This window comes from Rhincodon typus, chromosome 4, assembly GCF_021869965.1.
Source record: "Rhincodon typus isolate 14 chromosome 4, sRhiTyp1.1, whole genome shotgun sequence".
In the NCBI taxonomy this organism is placed as follows: Eukaryota; Metazoa; Chordata; class Chondrichthyes; order Orectolobiformes; family Rhincodontidae; genus Rhincodon; species Rhincodon typus.
This window is the reverse complement of record NC_063335.1, coordinates 24,119,106-24,141,816: the sequence shown is the minus strand read 5'-3', so window position 1 is coordinate 24,141,816 and position 22,711 is coordinate 24,119,106. Positions and strand designations below refer to the sequence as shown.

General features: G+C 40.8%; 2 protein-coding genes across 6 annotated transcripts in view; one reads left to right on the top strand and one right to left on the bottom strand.

The window, feature by feature from the left end:
* jph1b (junctophilin 1b) overlaps positions 1-14,066 on the top strand; it is a 75,033-nt gene extending 60,967 nt beyond the window's left edge. For 4 of the 5 annotated variants that reach the window (XR_007261881.1, XR_007261878.1, XR_007261879.1 and 1 more), the window contains 3 exons: positions 5,936-6,579; positions 11,964-12,059; positions 12,231-14,065. Coding sequence is in view for 1 of the 5 variants with exons in the window: in XM_048595479.1 (XP_048451436.1) it covers positions 5,959-6,579; positions 11,964-12,044 (702 nt within the window). In the remaining 4 variants the exon portion in view is untranslated. Of the gene's footprint in view, positions 1-5,935; positions 6,580-11,963; positions 12,060-12,230 lie in introns of all 5 variants that reach the window. The other variant, XR_007261880.1, reaches the window with a different exon arrangement.
* The window catches only part of LOC125482891 (junctophilin-1-like), a 217,882-nt gene that overhangs the window by 107,864 nt on the left and 87,307 nt on the right, over positions 1-22,711 (bottom strand). The gene's annotated exons all lie outside the window — the stretch shown is intronic.

Genomic DNA, 22,711 nt, shown 5'->3' with positions numbered 1-22,711 from the left:
GCCGGTTCATAATTTAACAGGAGGGGATTAAGTTTCATTATCAGTGTGATGATACTATAGCTTAAAGAGGTGTATTTTGTCCTTTTTTTATGAAGAGAGTTTGAGACAGAGGTGATAATCGCTCTACTCAGAGCCACTAGAGTCAACAGTTTGTGAGGCCTTGGTTTTTTTTTTAAAGTTGGGGCGATAGAAGCAGCCTGAATGGGTGGGGTCAAGCTCCCACAGAACCAGGATTTTTAGTTTTCATTTTGCAGTAGCAATTGCTGCTGGGGTCTTGAAGCTGAGTATGGAAGCTGCAGTACATTTCTCGCTGCTACTCTATCTCTCACACAGAATCTTCTCTTGATGTTTTTCCTCCCAGACTGGAGAATTGCACATGAAACAATCTGTTTTACTGAATTTGCCTTTGCCATGATGTGTTTATGGGATGTTACTATATTGGAACCATTACTATTTAGCAGTTAAGTTTTCCAGTAGAGTTAAGTTATTCCAATTTCTTCTTTCTTTTGTTAAAATTTAACAATAGTGGATGAATAAAGTGTGTTTTACTTCAAGGCTGATAATTTGAACAATGGAATTGTAATACCTGGCACTTACCTTTAAAATAAGGAAAAAGTTAGCATCTAAGCTATCTTCTTAATGTATTTTCAGGAGGCTTGATCTGGTCCATTACAATGGTTACAATCTACATGATAATCATAAATCTTAACCAAGAGGTTCCTTGCACTTTTGATTCAAGTGATATTCAGAAATATTAAGACGTATATTGGACAAAGAAGAAACATTTGGTTTACAAGTTTGGAGTAAATAATACTCTAGAGATAATCCATTCTTTACTTGGAATGTAGCAGCCTTGATACTCAGTCCCTGGATTTCCCCAAAGATGATCGGGGTAGATGGAAATGTGGAGTTGAGTTCACAGTGAGGTCAACCATGATATTATTGAAACACAGAGCAGGTAGAAGGGGCTGAATAGCCTACTCCTCCTATTTCATACATTCATAAGCCGATTTGCCATGCTAGGTTTAAGTATTCTGCTTTGTACGATACAAGCCATTAATTAACCACTTAAGGACCTTGCAAGTTGTGAGTTCCCAGAGGACCTTCTCACTCAGCACCAATTGTTGAGGGACCAAGTTTGTCTCCAAGACCAACTCTCCTGATTATTTCCCCTTCTCACCACCTTCAGGGAGGGCAACTTAGCACTCCAAATCATGTAAGACCTAAATCATGTAATGCTACCTCCAGGAATAACTAAAATCCAGCAGGGTTCGCCCTAGTTAACTATTTTTGGGCTCTGCTAAATAATATTCACGGCCATTTTTTTCATATTTTCCATCATCGTCTGAACCTGCCACTAGTAGGAAATTAAGTTGGCAGCTGCAGTGTCACTTGGTATCTTCTGCTAAACGTTGTCAATGTTCAACACACGAACAACATTCTGAAACTGCAGTAACCCTCAGTGGACACTGCTAAGCTTTATTAGTAGCGAAGATACATCAATGTAAGTTCATGTTCACTATGTCCACAGGAGTTTGAAAAAGAATATTTAATTTTCTTGATAAGATGGTATTTTTAACAGCGATACTCTAAAGCATTCCAAAGAGTGTGCGTTTATCTCTGCTGCTTTAGATGGCATAATGCTGCTTGAGTTTTATTTTGGCTTTTAAGGTTCAGAGAGGATTTACAGCTGCTGTAATTCACAACGTAGTTAGCGTGAAAGAAAGACAGATCACTAGCCTCGTAATCATTGATTAAGCAATCAGCTAAAATCAGTATTGGAGTACATCTCTGTACCTGTTTTTCAATGTGCTGACAAAGCATTGTGTAAATGATCCAGATGTTGTCCATGTGAAACATTCAATAGATGTCCAGTCGCCAGATGTTACCTGGACAGCCACTGCATACATTTCCTTTGTGCATCAACTATGAATCTAGCCCATCTCCAAACTTAATTTATTTAGATAATAAAGGCTGCGGCAGTTTTATGTAGATTTCAAGCTTTTAAGTAGCTCAGATGCTTTTGGTATTCATCTTTAGATAAAATACCAAACTGGATTAAGGCTGCCCAAGGTGCCTCCAACATTTTCCTGACTGGAGCAATCCCCCAGCCCTTCTCCTGACTTGTCAGACATCCAGGATCTTCTCTCCTGTAGTCACCACAAGCAATCCCCACCCAGTACTTTCTATTGACCCGGAGTCCCGTTGGATTGTGGCAGCTCTCTGTGTTGGAACTTCCTCGTGACCGAGGTGTGAAAATGTCGAATAGACGGAATACAGAGAATTGCAGAGGGAAATTGAAAGTTGATTAAAAAGCAAGGCAAAGACGGAGTACGAGAAAGCATCATCAAATAGCATAAAAGGGGCCCAAACAGTCTTTTATAGTTCAATAAAAAGGTTAATTAAAGAAATAATATAAATGATTAGGGACAAGAAAACAAAATCCTCTCAAAATGGAGGCAGGTACTGAATGCACATGTTGCATCTGTCTTGTATTGTCAGAGTATTGGAATAGGGAATAAAGATATCAGAAAGAACGGAAATAGATCGAAAGAAGATTGACACAAGTCATCCAGTCCAGATTAGACACATCCTTGGTTTCTGAGGGAATCCAAGACAGAGATATTATAAACTCTGACTGCAATTTTTCAATCACTTTGGATATTGGGATGGCGATAAACAAGTGAGGGGTGCAAACATTGTGCTCCTGTTCAAAAAACTGGATTAACCTGGTACCTACAGGCCAGTCAGCTTAAGTGGAGAGAACCTTTAGTCACCATTGTCAATGATAAAATTAATTTTAATTTAGAGAAGCATGGGATAATAAAGGACAGCCTACGTGGATTTGTTGAAGGCAATTCTACCAAGTCTGAAGTAGCAGAGTGCTGGATTTTATGGTGTTCCAGCTGAAAGGTCAGGAACTACCTATCCACAATCCCAACAGTTGGCTCACAGTGAGTTAACATGAGGAGGGGCATGGCAACCTTTATTTAAGGTCTCAGTACAAAGTCCTCCTTTGTGGCCAGCAGAATCTAGTCTCAGCAACGTTACCCTGAGAGGTGGCCATGTCTTGAAGTACTGGCAGTCCCACCATGCCAAACAGCCCAAGTCAATCCAGAGTCTAGGATCTTGCTCATGCCTGCACACCTAACCTGAGTGAAAGGGCTGAGTGGCTGGGTTCAAGAGGCTGAGGCTGGTTTGGAAGGGAGGATGGTGACTTGAGGGGTCTACCATTAATTGGCCACTTATGAACTTCAGTAGACCCAAGGTCAGCCGAACCTGACACCACTCTGAACCCTTTATGGGTGTCACAGTGGCTCAGTGGTTAGCACTGTTGCCTCACAGCTCCAGGGACCTGGGTTTGATTCCAGCCTTGGGTGATTGTTTGAGTGGAGTTTGCACGTTCTCCCTGTGTCTGTGTGAGTTTCCTCCCACAGCCCAAAGATGTTCAGGTTAGCTGGATTGGCCATGCTGAATTGCCCCGTGGTGTCCAGGGATGTGCAGACTAGGTGAATTGGCCATGGGAAATGCAGGGTTATAGGGTAAGGGTGAGGGGGCTCGGTCTGGACAGAATGCTCTTCAAACGATCAGTGAGACTCAATGGGCTGAATGGCCTGTTTCTGCACCGTATGAATTCTACGATAACCCCCTTCATAAAGTATCAGGCAGGTTGGGGCAAGAAGGCTGCATGTTGGAGTTTAGTTCCCACCTCCTCTCTTCAAACTCATTGGTTGGGAGGGGGTGTGAAATCCAGCCAGAGAGATGTATGGGTTTTCAGAAGGCATCTGATGAAGATCCTCATGGCACATTAACTCATCAAATAGAAACAGATCATATTTAAAGAGAGAGCAGTCACTTTGGCTAAGGTTGGCTCCAGTAGGATGAAGGGGATGGTAGTGAATGTTCTTCCGATTGAAGAACATTTGGGCTCTTCCTGTACTGGCAACCTGAGCATTTTCTAAGAAATAGATAACCTGGAGTTAGACTAGGGAGTACAAAACGCAGTAACATATTAAATGGTGCGCATTATACTTGCAGATTCCAGGACGATCCTGGTAAAATGGACAGATGCTTGCCATGCAGTTGAGTGGGGAAGTAATATAGGCTCGATGGTGTTAGTTTAAGAAGGTGCAAGGCCAGGGGACCTGGGATGTGTATTCATAAATCATTGAGGGTGACTGGACAAGTTGATAACACAGTTACAAAAATGTTTAAGATATTTGGCTTTGTAAATAGGGTAATTCATTGTACACACATGGAAGTTAAGTAAGCCTTTAAGTCTTGCATTAGATCTCAGCTGGAGTATTGTGTGGTATTCTGGATAATTGGAAGGGTGTCAAGAATATAGGGAGTATATACAGGGTATTCATTCGGATGGTATCATTGATGAGGGAGTTCAGTTAAGCGAAGAGACTGGGCAAGCCAAGATTATTCTCCTTAGATTGGAGAAGATTTAAGGGGAGAATTAATCGAGACATTCAAAATAGTTAGAATTTTAATTGTGTTGGGAGATACCACTTCCTCTGACAAATGGGTAAATAAGCAGAGGTCAGAGATTCAAAATAATTAGCAAAGGACTAGAAAAGAAATGAGAAATGTCTTTGCTGCAGATTAAGATCCAGAAAGCATGATGAGAAAGAAAAGTGGAGTCAAATTCCACTGCAATTTTTGAAATGCAATTGGAAATGTTCCTGCAGGATTATGGGGATAAATCTAGGATGTGGGAGTAAATTGGATAGTTCTTTTTGTGGATACATACGATAGGCTGAATAGCTCTTTCTATGCTATAAAAATCTATGATTTGTAGTATTAACCAATTTATTTGAACAGTAATACTCTAAAATAAAGGGAGAAATTTCAGGCAATGAATTAAATAGTCTTGCTGTGAAATGTTCAGGCTCTTTTGATTCTGCATTTGATTATCTGCATTCCCTTTTTTTACCCAACAGTGAGCCTGAGCCATTTTCTTTAATAATTAAATCTTTTCAAAGCTTCTTTGCACATCTTTTTTGGTTTGTTTAACCTTGCCAATCTTCATGTTGTACTTTATCTTGCTTTTATCTTCACTAATTTTTTTCACTATCTCAAAGTTTCTTCTTACTTTTCAATAGTAATGGTATCTCTTTTTGTCTTACACCCTTCCTTGTCTCTGTTGTGTTTTTAAGCTTTGTTGTTGTCTTGTTATTTGCTGAGTTAATTCAACTTTTTGTTTCTTTTTGGGTATTTATCTAAGTGTCCTGAAAGATAAACTGTTACCAGCAAAATAGTCATTCCATTGCAGAGTGGTGAGCTCTCTGCAACTCCATATTTACAAAAATTAAATTTCAAAAATACTTCTAATTGTCTCAATTTCAAAAAGGATTGCATTGCAACATCACTAAGTGCTAGTTGACACCTATTATTAGTTTTTGGCAAAATCCCGGTAGCAACCCACGAACAAATCATTGCTTGAGATTGTGACCTTCATCCATATGTCAGTTAGAAGCCGAATGTAAAAGGTAACTTGCACCAGCCGCCAAATTATAACCTCGAAGGCCACCGGCTCTTCCAAACCTTTTAAAATTTTGCGACAACATTTTTTGAATGCAAATTTTTGATGACTATCCATTTTATGATGTGGAGGTGCCGGTGTTGGACTGGGCGGAAGTGCTTCACCTGACGAAGGAGAAGCGCTCCGAAAGCTTATGATTGCAAATAAACCTGTTGGACTATAACCTGGTGTCATGTGACTTCTGACCTGATCCATTTTATGACAGTGATTGTTTGAAACAGATACTTTTCACATCTGAAAATGATTAACAGCTAGTCGAAGTCTGTTCTGTGTTCTTTAATTATGTTTAGATATATTTACTTCCTTCTTTGAATCTTTCTCCTCTATCAATCAGTCTTTTCCGTAAATCATTGTTCCATCACAAATAATTTTGTCTTTTTCTAGGACTAGAATACATTAAGCAGAGGATGCAGGAGGCAATGGGATACAATGAGAAGAAGGAAGAGCCTCCACCTCCACAAGAGAAGAAATCTTCTTCAGCAAATAACAACAGTCCTCATTTCTACAGGAAAGGTACAACTCCACCATATACTCCTGAACACAGTCCTGCCCCGACCCCACCTCCATCACCACCAATATACAAGAAGACTCAAAATACCACCTGGAATAAAGGCTCTTCCAGCAGTGTTAACAAGGATGTCTTGGGAGCGTCAGGGAATAGATCATTGTCAAAAGGCAGCACCAAGATGACTACAAAGCAAGGGAACGAGTGGAAGCAGCCCAAGTCAGCGGTTTACCCTGTCACAACTGCAGGCAATGGACAGTTACATAGTGCTTACCATAGTTACCTTGTGCGCACAGATGTAAAACTGCCACCAGAAGAGCCAGAGGAACAGGCTAACCCTTCACCCCTGGCGCTTGGACGGTTACCACCACCGCCAAAGCCAATGCCTACAAAGTCACCTGTCAAGGAAATTAAACCTGAGCCAAAATTGAAGAAACAGTTTTCTGTTGTATTGCCCGAACCAAAGAAACTATCAAAATCTCAATCACATGACGTGGAAGAAGTAGAAGAAATTGTGGAGTCGGTATGTATGTTATTACAGTTTTCTGTCACACCCTGAAAAGTACAACTGAGGGAAAAATAGAAAGATTGATCGGATTAATCCTGCTGTAGTTGCTGTCAGTTGGCATAAACTGAGCATGTCATACGTCAGCAGCCAGTTTAGTTCATGTCTTTGAGACTATCCAATTGCTTCACCTGAGAAAAGAGACCTTCTAAACCTGCAGATACTTCTAGTGATATTTCTGGAAATATAAAACTAGCAAAGGATAGCCCTTAAGAGCCATATAAAATATGTCCTGGCACATTTTGGTATTACCAGATTGCCAAACAAATTGACCCAAAAGAACTTGCATGGGCAACAAGTGACCTTGTCCCAAAGATTTTGCATACAGTCACTCCATCCTCAATCCTTCCATCTATCTATCCATCTGGTTCCTGGGCTCCCCTTGAAAATCTTCTAGCTCCACAACCAGAAAAATCAACAAAAGCAGGCTAAAGTGCTTTTTGATATGATTCCATCATGGCACTAAATTTGGCTAATTTTGATCCACCAAGTACAGGTGGCCTGGGACAGGTAGATGGTTTTGAAAGTGTGTTTTCCTGCTGGTTATGGATGAGTGGTTACTTTTGATAGATGGCTATTGATTGACAGCATGGCTGCTTGCTGCCTCTGCTATAGAGCTCATGGCAGATCTATACTATCAAGGAAGCTTAACTGCTGTATTTGAGTGCCTCATGACATAGCATACACATATCACCAAATTATTACAATGCAGAAGAAGGCCAGTCAGCCTATTAGAACTGCACAAACATACATGTTTATAAACATAATTATGTTTAAAATAATGATACATGTACAAAATAAAAAGATAAAACTCCAGAAAATTAATCTCTAGCGTACCAAATACAAAAATTGCTCTTGCTAAACGGTGACTGCTGGAACATGTAGTAATTATGAAGGAGAATCAACTGATTTTGATTTCCAAATGATGCCACATAAAGGATTACCACAAGAGAAGAGCTCATGATGTTAGGGATGAAATAATAGGAGGGATAGATGATTGGCTAACTAACAAGAAAGAGTCTGGGTGAACAAGTCATTTTCAAGTTGCCAAACTGTATTTTATGGAGCCTTAGGGATCAGTGCTGGGGCCTGAACTTATTTCTGATCTACATTAATGACTTGGATGAAGAGACCAACTGTATTGAAGCCAAATTTGCTGAGAATATGAAAACAGAAAACAAATTGTGCAGAGGATGCAGAAAGTCTGTATTGGAATAGAGAAGGGTAAGTAAATGGGTGAAAATTGGGTAAACGGAGCAAAATGTGGGAAATTGTGAGTTTGACCACTTTGGCAGAAAGAGTAGAAAAGTAGAAAATGATTTAAATAGAGATAAGCTGCGGAATTCTGTGAAACATTGGGATCTGGAGGTTCTTATACATAAATCATGAGAAATTAGCATGCAGGTAAAGCAAGTAATTGGGAAGGCAAATGGAATGTTGACCTTTATTGAAGTGGGTTGGTGTGTAAAAGTAGAGTAAATCTTCCTTTAACTGTATGGAGCATTGTTAAGGCCTTGTCTAGAGTACTGTGTTCAGTTTTGATCTACTTAGATAAGGAGCATATGTTAGCTTTGGAAGTAGTTCAGAGAAAGTTCCCTCGGCTGGTTCCTGGAATGAGGTGGTTGTTTTATGAGGAAAGGTTGAGTGGTTTGTGCCTCTTCTCATTGATGTGAGGAGTGATTTTACTGAAGCATACAAAATCCTGAGGGGAGCAAGCACAGAAAATGCAGGAGAAACACAACAGGTCTGGCAGCATTTGTGGAGAGACAGAGTCAACATTTCAGATCTGGTATGACTCTTCACTGAAACACCTGAAGAAAAGAGTTGTGTTGGACTCAAAACATTAACTCTGTTTCTCTCTCTGCAGATACTTGCAGATCTGCTGAGTTTCTCCAATATTTTCTGTGTTTGTTTCAGACTTCAAGCATCTGCAGTATTTTGCTTTTATTTAAGATCCTGAGGGAATTTAACTCGACTGGATGCAGAGAATATGGTCTGGACTGTGTAAGCTATTTACCATTCCTGATGTCGCGACTACAAATGTTGCAACACTTCTACTTTCTCTCTCGTTGCCTTTTCAAACACGATTATAATTAAAATTTGATGTCGCTGTGGTTTGCATGCAAAACACGTGCAATTTAGCTAGAGAAGCTTCTCATCGATAAAACATGCCATAAGCTCACAATACTACATCGATGAGCAGCCTATTAACATGCCTAAATAAAAACCGAAAGAACTGCGTATGCTGTAAATCAGAAACAAAAGCAGAGATTGCTGGAAAAGCTCAGCAGGTCTGGCATCACCTGTGAAGAGAAATCAGAGTTAACGTTTCGGGTCAAGTGACCATTTCTCAGTGAAGAAGGGTCACCGGACCCGAAATGTTAACTCTGATTTTTCTCCACAGATGCTGCCAACCTGCTGAGCTTTTTGCAGCAATTTCTGTTTTTGTTCCATTAAAAAGTCTCCTGGTCAACAGTGAGGATTTGGATCATGGTCATAGCTTTCCTTTCCCAACTCTATAGCTAGTATTATAAGACTCGAGAGCACAAAGGATGATTTTCACAATTAAATTTCACATGTAAATATTTCACTTTTACATTGGTTTCACTTTATTGGTGAGAGTATCATCATTATTTATTGAGACTATCTTGGAGTGCAAAGTGAACTGGCCTTGTAGTTGGCAGGCATTGATGGTTACCAGGTGGTTAGGATCATCGCTTCTACTGGGGAAGAATTCACTCTGTGTTGAATGTTTGAGTCCAGTATTGTACTCTCCACTCTGTGGGACCTAGATGAACATGCGATCTCAGCTAGCCCTTCCTTCTGTGCACCCCTGTTGGTATATGGAGCAACACACTAGCATGGAGAGACAATCGGCTGGATGACAGAAAACAAAGATTACGCATAAATCAGTTCAGATTGGCAGGGTGTGACAAATAGGGTTCCACAGGGATCTGCACTGGGCCTTCAACCTTTTACAATTTGTATCACTGACTTAGATGAAAGGAACAATGACTAAATTTGCAGATGGCACAAAAATTGGTTGGAAAGTTTGTTGTGAAGATGACATAACAGAGATGCAGACCAATCTGGGTAGGTTAAGTGAGTGAACAAAAATCTGGCAGATGGGAATATGTGAATTTGTTCATTTTGGCAGACAGGAGGAATGAAAGAGCAGAGTATGACTTTTAATGAGAGAATAACTGCAGAATTCTGGAATGCAAAAGAATCTAGGTGCTGTAGTGCATGAGTCACCAGAGATGAGTATGAAGTTACAGCACATAATCAGGAATGCTGCTGGGATGTTGGACTTTATTACAAGAGGAATTGAAGATAATGGCTAGGATTTTATCAAAGCTGTTTCTAAATAAGGATGTTTGGATGGAAATGGTGTGCAGGGATATCAGGAAAAGGCCTGAGATAGGCACTAGGGATTGGAACAGGGCATGTACAATAGACTGAATGGCCTCGTCCTGTGCTGTAACAATTCTGTGATGCTTCAGTTATAGAAGACATTAGTGAAATCCCATCTTAAATGTTGTGTGCAGTTTTATTCTCCTGAATTAAGGAAGGATGTAAATATATCGAAGGCAGTTCAGAGGAGGTTTGCTAGATTGATGGAATGAGCGAATTGACTTGCGTGGATAGATTGGACAGGTTGGGCTTGTTTTCGCTGGAGTTTAGAAAAACAAGAGGTGATCTTGATTGAAGTGGATGAGATCCTGAAGGTGGACTTGGAAAGGATGTTTCCTTTTGCGGTTGAGCCCAAAACTGGCAGAGGTATGTAAAAACTAAGGATCACCCTTTCGGGACAGAGACAAAAAGAAGACCTTTTTCTCAGTGTGTTCTGTAACTTTTGAACCTCTGCTTCAGAGGTCAGTACAGGCAGGGTCAGAGAATAATTCTAAGGTGGAGCTGGATAGATTCTTGTTAGGCAAGGAAATTGAAGACTAACACGGGTGGTTGGGAATATGCAATTCAGAACATAGCTAGATCGGCCATGATCTTATTGAATGGCAGGCCAGGCTTGATTGGCCAAATGGCCTACTTCTGCATCTTATTTGTATGTGCCTGAAGAACATCATCTGAGGGCAATCTCTGTAGGGGTACTTGAAATGTTGTGGATGAATTCAAAGCCCTGTAAGGACTTGTAAGCCATTGCTCTGAGATGGACATAAGTTTGGACAGTTCTGACACCTGTCCTTTAGGCCGCTATTTATCTTACTTTGGCAGACTGTCCCCATCACTACCTCCCTCACATGCCACCTGTCCAAGCCCCTACCCCATTCGTCAGCGCCAGTCCAGAACCTCTGCACAAAATTCCATTCTCCTCTTCCACTCCTTTGTGCTATAGAGGTAAACAAGGAAACTTGCTGACCTCAGACACAACAGCACAAAGCAGACAGGTCCACTCAATTTTTCAATGATTGTGAGCTGATCTTCCACAGGATTCTCATGCCGTACAGACTTTATCTTCAGCATAGGACTTTATTGAAAACGGTTTCACGTTATGTGTACTCATGCATCGTAGCCATATTGCAAACACGAGACTGTGGGATTTTTGTCATGCCATTGACCTTATTGGGGCCTTTCAACTTACCATTAGAAAACCAAAATCACCCTGGTTTCCCCATTCCCTTTTCTTACCTGCTTGGGGGCCTGAATTAGTGGCAAGTTGTGAAGGTCATCCATGGTCTTTCTCATTCAGAGCCTAATTTATGAGGTGGCAGGGAGGAGGAGGTGAATATCTCTCCAGGGCAAACACGCCCAACTGTTTGCCCTTCTCGGCATCTCTAACGAGAGGAATATCACGTCCCCATTCTGTAAACAATGGAAAGTCACATCCGTTGAGTATTCCTGTGTGTTGGAAACGTATGTTTTTAAAAAGGCGCAGCTATTCTCAGGATTATGACAAGTAAACCAAAACATAGCGTAAAAGTTACCAGGTTTAAAGCGTGTCCGGTTAAAGTCTCTTTGCAAGTCTTGTCTCATTTGCCATTATTTCCTGTTTGCGGAGAACAGTCTTTTAAATGTGTTTTCATGATATCAAATGGGAGTTAATTTCCAGCCTTACTCTGAATGTCTGTCTTTGTATAATACAGAGCTACATTTTATTCGCAGGTCTTTGCATATTCGAATATGTTATTAGGGTCTCATAAAAATTTATGTTGAATAATTATAGCACCTTGAATAGTTTTATATTTTTAGTAATTCACTGCTAATTTGAGAAGAAGCACTTTGGAGTGAAAATGGATGGATGATTTTTTTTGTTTTTAAATTGCAAGATCAAAGCAACTTGTAACCATTCATATTAATAACATTCCTCTTCACAAAAATTGCAGAGTCCAAATACCATCTTGGTTATCCTGGTTATGCTGTTGAATATTGGTTTAGCTATTCTTTTTGTCCATTTTCTGACTTGACAAGAATTTGCCAAGGTAAGAATTTAATTTTCTTTGTCAAAGATTGATACTAGAAAATTTTCAGCTACCATTTACAGTAACTCTTGCCAGTCAGTAAACTGTTCATTCTTTTCTTGTCTATCTTTAGCTGTGCCTGAATGTGATTGAACATAGTTATTTAATAATCTAACTGTTTTGACCCTTCAGTGAAGTCATGAAAACTAAGGGTATTAGCCCCAATTCTCTCCAGTTGTGCCATCAGCCTTATTATTGACACCAGACCTGCTGAGTTACAGGGAAAGAGTCTTGGAATTGGTGTGGGACTCAGGAAAGATGAGACATGGAAATTAAGTCAGGGGCTGATGTGGGCCCCAGTGATGATTTGCGGCTCTGGATCCTCTGAAAACTGAAGCAAGTGGCCACGTCGTTGGAAAAAATCTGCTGAACCAGCCTAACCACTGAAGTGCATGGCTGCTCCATCTGTTCTAGTGGAGTGTGACTTAACTGGAAATGTACAGACTGCACTTTTGTTGATGGACATTAACAGCTGCCTTACTTTTTTACTGTCTCAACGTTTAGTTGGGAGAAGGGAACCGCTGCCAGAGGAATGTGGTTGGACGATTCTGTGCTGTGGATGCAATTTCCAGTTGTCTCTCTTAACGCATTAGACATACATTAGCAGCATCACTCAACCAGTCTTATTCCATTACTGGCTGCTCCTAACATCATGTACAATGTTCTGGGAGATCATTTTGAAAACGTTCGCACACTTTATGCATGAAAACTATGATTTTTTTTTGTCACAGATTAAACTTTTCTGTCCAACATTTAGAGCATTTGTTTAGATCAATCCGAGTTGATTTCCTTTGCTTTCAGTGATCGAACTAGGAGCCTACATTCAGTTTATGTGATTACTGAAATGCTGGTGACCAGTAACCCAAATTATCATATATGTCAACACTGAGAAACCACCAGTTAATGAAGGAATTTGTTTGCATGTAGATTTTTTTTTCCAAAGTGAAGTAAATCTTATTGTGTTGAATACATTCAGGTAGAGCATTGTAATTTTAATGTTAACAGAACTGATGCCTTTATAAGTCTTCAGAAATTATAATGTTTACCTCAAACATATTGTTTTTTTTCTGGAATGCTGGTTGAATCTTTGTGTCTTAATCATTTTAAGTGACACTAATTAATGTAGTTAAGGATTATTTCTGTACCATTACCTTGTATCACTTTTCATGTTCTTGTGTTGGCATGTTTATTTCAAAGGGTTGAGTATTTGGTGTGGTTAATTTTAGACGAAAACACTAGATTTATTTTAATCATAAAAAATGCAAGGGCTGAATAACTTAAAAGTAAATTATATATATGTGTTGAAGAACGATTTCGTATTCCACAAGTACTGAATTTAAATGTAAACTGTATGTTAGTTTGCATGGTTTTATTGCAAAACTTTGTCATTAATACCCAAATTAAATTAACAACATGAAGCTGGCGGTTTGTGGAGTGTATAAATGCTACATAATTTATTATCTGAAATCAGCCTGATTTCAGGTCAGTAATAGATGGTGTTTTTTTGCAGAGGTATTTTCAGAATCCTTTGTGTGACCAGTGCGAAGTGTGAAGGAGAAAGTTCAAAGAGATGAAATAAAAAGAATGAAAGACAAATTGTTGCCAATGTACAGCGAATCTGACTATGATTTAATTGGAAATTAACACAATATGTCTTTGGGTCAGTGCAAATGTAATAAAAGCTTATGTAAACCTTTTTGTCTGGCACAAAAATCAAGAGTAGTTGGGAATGTTTTTTTTGACATGAAGTCCATTTTAGTAATTTAATTTAAGAAAAGGATTTTCTTATATATTAAAATCATGAGCTTTTCTAAGGAGCATGAGCCAGAAACTGTTGGGGTTTTTCTAAATGTACACAACTCTATTTTAGCATGAACCCTTTTCTTCTTTTTTAAATAAATGACATGCTACATACTGCTTTATATTTATCTAATGATGCTTCAAGTGGATAACACTTGACAGTTGTCAATAAATTGTTATATATTCTAATAATTTGTCTTTTTTTGGTGTTTTAGGACAGAATTATTGAATTCTGTTCTTTGTAAACTTAAAATATTTTATTTGTTCTGTACAGTTTTCTTGACTGTAATTGCTTGAGAATAAAACTAATATTTGTTCCTACAGTCGTGCTGTGTGTGTACTAGTTATCTGAATGCTAGCTACATGTTACTCAAGTGCTAGCTCCTTGATTGCTTTTATATTTTTAAGGATATTTTGACCAATTTTGCAGAGGAATACTTTGGTGAAAGAGATTTCTTTTGGAGAATTTTTTTTCAAAAACATTGTATATTCAAATTTTTCAAGTGTACGATGGGGATCAAAAGCACTAATTTGACAGTAAAGTCTCCCACATATGGATCTAATTTCACCTCCCGCCAAGAAATGGGACCACCTTGAATGAAGTGGACACTGGGACTACAGAGCTACAGGTTTTCTGAACACAGGTGGATCCCAGCGAGCAGCACCCCAAGAAAAAATATTTCTTTGCTAGAGTTCTGTAGAACCAAGAGGAGTGGATCCTGAGAGTCATTGGCAACCAGCAATGGGCTTCCCCCCAACCCAGCAGAAAAGCCATTTCCGGCAGTAAGAGGCACAACTGCTTTAAATAGGGAGGGCTCTCACTGGAAACATCGTGCACACTGGCTTTGTGCTTAAGTGAATGGAATGAGCTCGAAGCACAGTTTCGGACAATTCAGTTGGTATGTGCTCCATAAGCTCCATCAGTTATGAACCTGAATATAAGGCATAACCCATTTGCACCCCAATTTTTTTGTCAGATCTCCGAGAACATGAGTAATTAAGGTGCCAATCAACCAGAGGTAATGTTGTTTCTCCATTGACCATAACTAATACTTAATCCATTAACTATTCTGATGAATGAAAATATCATATACCCGTTGTTCTGGAGGGCCTTTGATATATTATCGGGCTGTGGTTGATTTGAAAAGAAAATGCTAAAACGCAGACTGGTGCAGTAATCTACATTTGAAACAGAATATTGCAAGAGAGATGGGTAGTAAAGGTTGCAACAACTTGGACTGCAAGAGGGAATACTAAGAAATCATTTTGTTAATTCAAGCCAGATGATGCTTTGATGTGCTGAACGTGGTTTGTTGACAATTGTTGGATGATTACATAGAGACAAGTTTATGCTCATAAAACCGAGTGAATCTAATCACAATGTTTGCCCTGTATATTTATACATAGTTACATTCTTAAGATGCTTCATCTCTTCAAATTTAGTGTCCCCAAGTGATTACATGGTTCATCGTCGGAGTGAGTGAAGAGGTTCCTGTGCAATGGATACAAATATCTGGTTCAGATTGTGAGAGGGTGTTATTGTTATGCTTTCATACAATTAGATGGCAGAGACCATGAATAAATTACTAAGGTAAGTAACTCAGACCACCTATGCACACAACTGTCAGCACTGAAATTACAAAAGGATGCCTTCTCATGCTGTTCTTGGGGCTTATTAAGGTGTACTCCCTGACTACTGTGCAAAACGAAACAGAGTAGTAAGATGCAGCTTTGTACCTGTCATTTTCAGTACAGATGCAGAAGAGTTGGCTGGACCATGGAAGGAGTAGTAGAAAGATTGTCATTCCTGATCACATGCAGAAAAAGCTTTCTGTTTCATCAGCAGCACAGGCTGACACCTATAACCCACCTTTGCTTATAAATGAGAAGTGATAATGAGCAGATCATCTGTTTGAACAGTTTTGCACACACACAAATTATATGTTACATAGCAGCATTTCCTCGATGTTTAAGAAAGCAGGTAACCTTCTTCATGAAAATAAAACAAGGAACTGCAGATGCTGGAAATCTGAAACAGAAACTGCTGGAGAAACACAGCAGATCTGGCAGCATATGTGGAGCGAAAACAGTTAATGGTAAGAAATGCCTGTTTTTCCCACATGCTGTCAGTTCTGACGAAGGGTGGCTGGATTGGAAATATTAACTCTGTTGGGATGGACGGACGAATGGTTTGACCCAGACTTGATCTGTCTGATTATCTTCAGTTAGTCCCCTTTTCTACCAAACATGTCAACTGATAAGATTAATGGTGTAAAACACTCTGGAACCAGTCGAGGAAGGTTGAAGTGTAAATAAGTAACTGCAGCTGCCACAAACTCATGAAAGCCTAAGTTCAAGTTTAAAATAACAAGAATTGGGTGTTTACGTCACACTTAAATTTACTTTTAAATTGTCTGGACTTTTTAAATGCCACCTGTTCCAACACCATCAACCCCAGCTGGTTTTTAATGAGCATTTGACAGCCCACAGTCCAGAAAATGGATAAAGGGAGATTCAGGTGAGAAACAATTTTTTTTAATTTCGCGTCAACCCACGAGCACTCCAAATCAAATCAGGTAAACAGGCTTGCTCAGAGAGTGCTTGCACATAAAATATAAGTGACATCACACCTTTTTTCCTTTGGACATCTAACTGCAAATTTTAGTCGCCAACTGACTCCCAAATTATGCTACCCACATTTGATAGAAACATAGAAGATATGAGCAGGAGGAGGCCATTCGGCCCTTCGAGCCTGCTCCGCCATTCTTCCACGGTCATGGCTGATCATCCAACTCAGTAGTCTAATCCTGCTTTCTCCCCATAACCTTTGATCCCATTTGCCATAAATGCTTTATCTAGTCACCTCTTGAATACATTCAATGTTTTAGCATCAACTACTTCCTGTGGTAATGAATTCCACAGGCTCACCACTCTTTGGGTGAAGAAATGTCTTCTCATCTCCATCCTAAATGATCTACTCTGAATCCTCAGACTGTGACCCCTGGTTCAGGACACACCCACCATCGAGAACATCCTCCCTTCATCTACCCTGTTCAGTCCTGTTAGAAGTTTCTATGAGATCCCCCCTCATTTGTCTGAACTCCAGCGAAAACAATCCTAACCTCGTCAACCTCTTCTCATATGTCAGACCCGCCATCTCTGGAATCAGCCTGGTAAACCTTTGCTGCTTTCCCTCAAGAGCAAGAGCATCCTTCCTCAGAAAAGGAGACCAAAACTGCAAACAATATTCCAGGTGTGGCCTCACCAAGGCCCTGTACAACTGCAACAACACATCCCTGCTCCTGTACCTCTCACAATGAAGGCCAACATACCATTTGCCTTCTCTACCACCTGCTGCACCTGCATGCTTACCTTCAGTGACTGGTGCACAAGGACACCCAGGTCCCGCTGCACACTCCCCTCTCCCAATTTACAGCCATTCAGGTAGTAATCTGCCTTCTTATTTTTTCTTCCAAAGTGAATAACCTCACATTTATCCAAATCCCAAGGCTCATCAACATTCCACTAATGAGATTCTGCTGTTTTGATGTAATTGATTTATGATATGCACCAATGTGAACCCACTGGCCCCCCAAACCACCTTCTTAAGTGCAACAGGGGGCAACTAAATCTATCAACTTCTAACTTACCTTAGAGAAGGAAGGTGCAGATAATTGACTTCCTCCTCCATAAATCGTCATTCTCCCTTCCTAACCTAACCCTTTTTGACTAATGCTTTTGTTATTTATACGTACATCAAGATGATCATGAAAGTCTAACTGGATTCAAGGTGGAAGATCTTAATCGAGAGTGGGTTTTGAAGGAACAGAAAGTCAAACCCAACCAAGGAGAATTTTTTTATAACAAAAGTTGGATTTTTGAGCAGGCAAACATCAAGTCCACTTATCATTAGTTTGAAGCCTGGGCTATTTTAGGTCCCAAGGCTCATCAACATCCCACTAATGAGATTCTGCTGTGTTGATGCAATTGAATAATGATATGCACTGATATGAAACCCCCCACCCCTCACCTTCTTAAGTGTAATAGTGTGTAAGGTGACCTCCCCCATCTATCAACTTCTAACTTACCTGAGAGAAGGAAGGTGCAGATAATTGACTTTCTCCTTCTTGAATTGTCTTTCCCCCTTCCTGACCTAACCCTTTTTGACTAGTGCTTTTGTTGTAAGTGTAGAAAATGGTCAAAAATCAAGCCTCAGCCCTTTGACAGAAGATCCAGGTCAGGATGGTACTGCCACCTGCAAATCTAAATCAGCACACTGCTTCCTTCCTGTGAGTGTATCACATGCCTGCTCAGGAGGTTAATAATGAGACACAGCAGGAAAGAAGTAGAATTGGAGAGTGTAAATGACATTATCGTAGTTTGTAAAGCCTGCTTTGACACCAGCTTCCAAACCCTTGACATCTACCATCTAAAAGGCTGCAGCTACTTGGAAACATTACCACTGGCAAGTTCCTTTCCAACTATCCCAACCTATAATACTGCTGTTCCTATATTGTCACTGTGTCAAAATCCAGGAATTATTTTCCTAACAGGAATATACCACATGGACTTGCAGGGATTGAAACAGGTGGCTCACTATCACCTTCTCAAACACAAGTAAAATCATACAAGACAGAAGAGGCCCATTGGTCCATCAAGTCTGCCTTATCAAACCTAGACAAAGTCCTGCTTTCCAGCACTAGGCCCATAGCCTTGAATGTTATGATATTTTAAATACTCATCCCAGTACTTTTTAGAAGCTGTATGATTTCCGACCACAACCACCCTCCCAGGCAGTGCATTCCAGACCACCTCCACCCGCTGGGTGAAAGATTTTTTCCTTAAATCCCCTCTAAACCTCCTGCTTTTCACTTGAAAATTATTGATATTGATCTTGTTGTTGATCCTTCAACCAAACGGAACAGCTACTTTCTATTCACCCAGTCTGCATGCTTCAAAATCTTATAAACTTCTTTCAGGTCCCCCTGCAAAGACAGCAACCAGAATTTATTCAGATTCCATTCATAGCTAAAGTGCTCCTTCCCAGGTACATCCTGGTGTATCTAGGCCTGACCAGCAATACTTTCATCCGATGAAAGATAGCAGTAAAAGTTCCCATCCATTACCCAGTTCCAACCCCAGGTGACAGCAGCTAAAATCTGGGCCATCAGCTCTGTTTCTCCCTGTTACAGCGGTGCCAGGTGTCCTTGAGGAGGGAGCAAGCTGTGTCCCATCAATTCTGTTGATGCCTTTAGAGAGAGGTGGGCATCGTGGGGGATGGCGTGCTCTATTTCCCCCTCCAATTCCATTCTGATTCAGTCCCCTCCTTCTCTCCCTATCCATCCCCCCTCACATTTTAGAGACAGCATTGCCCTTAACAGGCTTGGCTTGTTAAAGATTCATTAGCCACATGGGTGTCTCCCTGGTGAGGGAGAAAATGTATAATAAAGTCGTTGTACAATGGTGTCTTTTTTGCTGCGTCACTGTATAGACACAACCGCGGTTTGATTTGGGGCAGAGACAAACATTACTGCTGAGCCCTATTGGGTGCAAAGGTGGTGTGGGGGATAATTGAAAAGAATATGGACCTAGGGAGGCTCTCTTGTGGTACAGTGGTAGTTCATACCCCTGGGCTAGGAGGCTGGGGCTCAAGTCCCACCTGCTCCAGGGGTGTGTAATAACATCTCTGAACAGGTTGATTAGAAAAATAGGTTAAATTAAAGAAAAAAGCAGACCCAGTGCAGACGTCTGATGGTGCAGTGGTAATATCTCGAGCTTTGAGCCAGGAGGCCTGAGATCCAATCCCAACTGCTCCAGAGGCGTGTAATACCTTCTCTGAACAGGTTGATTAGAAAATATCTTAACTCTTCTTTTAGGGTTGATGTGGTGCAGTGGTAGTTTCACTAACTCTGGACTAGGAGGCCTGAATTCAAGTGCACCTGCTTCAGAAGTGTGCAAATAACATGTCTGAACAGGTAGAAAATATGAGAAAAACTCTGTTTCTCTAAAAGATGCTGCCTGACCTGTTCAGTGTTTCTAGCATATCCCATTTTTACTTCAATATTTTTTGTAGCTTTCTAAGAGGGTTCCAATTTCTGATTTTACTTTATATGATACTTAATGTGTAAAAGTAAAACAGTTGATAAGATGATTGAAATCATATTCCTAAAAATTGCGAAATCTAGGCTGGAATCTTGTAGCATCAAATATCCCAATGGCAGGACTAAGGTGAAGTTACTGTGGTCCTGCACTGTTGTTAGAGGGAGGGAGATGACTGGCGGTGGTTTAGTCTGAGGGTCAATACACCTCGGGAGAGGTTGAGAAAGAAAGGCTTTCATGGTAACCTCAAGCAGAATTGAGCCCACACTGTTGGCATCACTCAACATTACACAATCAACCATCCAGCCAACTTAGCTAACCAACCCACATTGGGCTAGAAACCTGCAGGATATTGTCTCATAGGCAGGATGGTTAGCCACAATATAATCACGTGACAGCCAGATGTTAGATTTTCATGGGTGAGCTGCCCTGGCAGTTGTGCAACAAAGATAGGAATGAAATCAATGATCAAACCATTGCCTCACAGATTTGATCATCTGGGGTGAGGGGGTACATACTTAAAAGGCACCCTACGGAAAGATTCCCTGCAATCCAGCAGCGTCAATCTGGCTGTGAAAGTGGACATCATGAGACTGCAACTTTTGGTATTTTTTTCACTGGATAACCTCAGCTGCTGATACTATCTGCTGTTCAGGCAGTGAATGGCCTCACAATACAGCGACACCCCCCTGCTGGTTCCAGGCAGCTCTGTGATCTGAAGGAGGCCCAGTTTCCCAGCGATGATAGCAGGTCACCGTCCTGTTTGACCAAGGCAGCCTGGAAATGGCAGTGGAGTTAGCAGCTGTGGGGTACACAAATGGGAACGGGTCCAGAGCAATAAACAAGGTCAATGTTCTCCCCAACTCTACAAGGTTAAATGGCACGATGTAGACACTACAAAAGGTAAAGTGATGCCAGATAGGAGATTGTGCTCTAGGTCTGAATACCAGACAAAATAAAAAGACTAACGTGTCCGAGGTATTTACTGGCATCAGCTCGCATGCCCATTAAGGAGTTACGATTCCGTGAAAGTAATACACAGCTCTTCACGCTGCCTGCAGAACAAAAGATGCACAACATCAGAGAGTGGGCGAGGCCAGGAGAAGGCCATAAAGCATAGGAGCAGAATTAGGCCAGTCAGCCCATCAGGTTTTTTCTGCTATTCTGTGAGACCGTGGCTGATCTGATGACCCCAAATTCCACTTTTTTACCTTTTCCAAATAAATCTTGATTCCCTTCCTGATTCAAAATCAGTCTATCTCAGCCTTGAATATGCTTCATGACCCAGCCTCAGTAGCTCTCTGTAGTAAAGAATGCCACAGATTCACTACCATCTAAGAGAAGAAATACCTGATATCTCTATCTTAAATGTGCAACCTCTCATTCTAAGATTATGCTCTTTGGTTCTGGATTCTCCCACAAGGGGAAAAATCATCTCTCGTTCTTCTAAATTCCAGTGAGAAAAGGCCCAGATCTATTCAACCTCTTCTCATGAGACAGTCCCTCCATACTTAGTATCAGGCTCATGAACTTTCTCTGTATTGCCTCCAATCTCTGTTTGGCTTTCCTTGGATAAGGGGTCCAGAACTGTTCACAGTATTCCAAATGTGGCTTAACTAGTGCCTTATATAGTCTTAGCAAAATCTTCCCATTTTTGTACTTCATTCCCTGTGAGATAAAGCCTAACATTCCATTTGCCTTCCCTGTCTCTCCCTCAGTAAGACACATTCCCTGTCTCTCTCACACACCTAGCAATCAACCTCAGTGTATCAATGCCTTCTCTCCTACATCCAAAATAAAACTCCATGAAAGAAGTAAAAGTCCTGCACACCAAATCCGTAAAACTGGAAGATAAAGGCTATTCAACCCAAGTGATCATGACTGATGTGTTTCTCAATGATCAGAGGTATAGATAGAGTGGACGGCCAGAGACTTTTTCCTAGGGTGGAGGTAGCTATTACGAGGGGTCATAGTTTTAAAGTGAGTAGAGGTAGATATAGGGGAGACGTCAGAGGTAGGTTCTTCAGAGAGTGGTAGGGGCGTGGAATGCATTGCCGGAGAGGGTAGTGGAGTCAGCCTCTTTAGGGGCATATCAGCGGCTATTAGATAGGCATATAGATGATAGTATAAGATAGGGGTGGAGGTTAGATAGACCTTAGGTTTAGGATAAAAGTTCAGCACAACATTGTGGGCCGAAGGGCCTGTACTGTGCTGTACTGTTCTATGTTCTATGTTCTAACCCCATTTCCCGTAACCCTTGATCCTTTCACCAATCATGAACCAATGTATCTCTGTGTTAAATACACTCAATGTCTTCCTTAACCCTCTGCAGCAATGAATTCCACAAGTGCATCACCCTCTGACTAATGAAATTCCTGATCTCAGTTCTAAAGGGTCGTCCCTTCGCTTTGAGGCTGTGCCCCCAGGTCCCCCAGGTTTTTTCGACAAAAGGAAATGTCTGCTGCACATCCATTCTATCTAGGCCTCTGTGTATTCTGTAAGTCTCATCAGCACCGCCATCTCTCCTACTACATGCCACCTTTAACCAGTCATGAAGCTGGAGGAATAGCGTGTGGAGCTGGAGGAACACAGCAGGCCAGGCAGCATCAGAGGAACAGGAAAGTTGACGTTTCGGGTTGGGACCCTTCTTCAGAAATGGGGCCATTCCTGAAGAAGGGTCCCGACCTGAAACATCAGCTTTCTTGCTCCTCTGA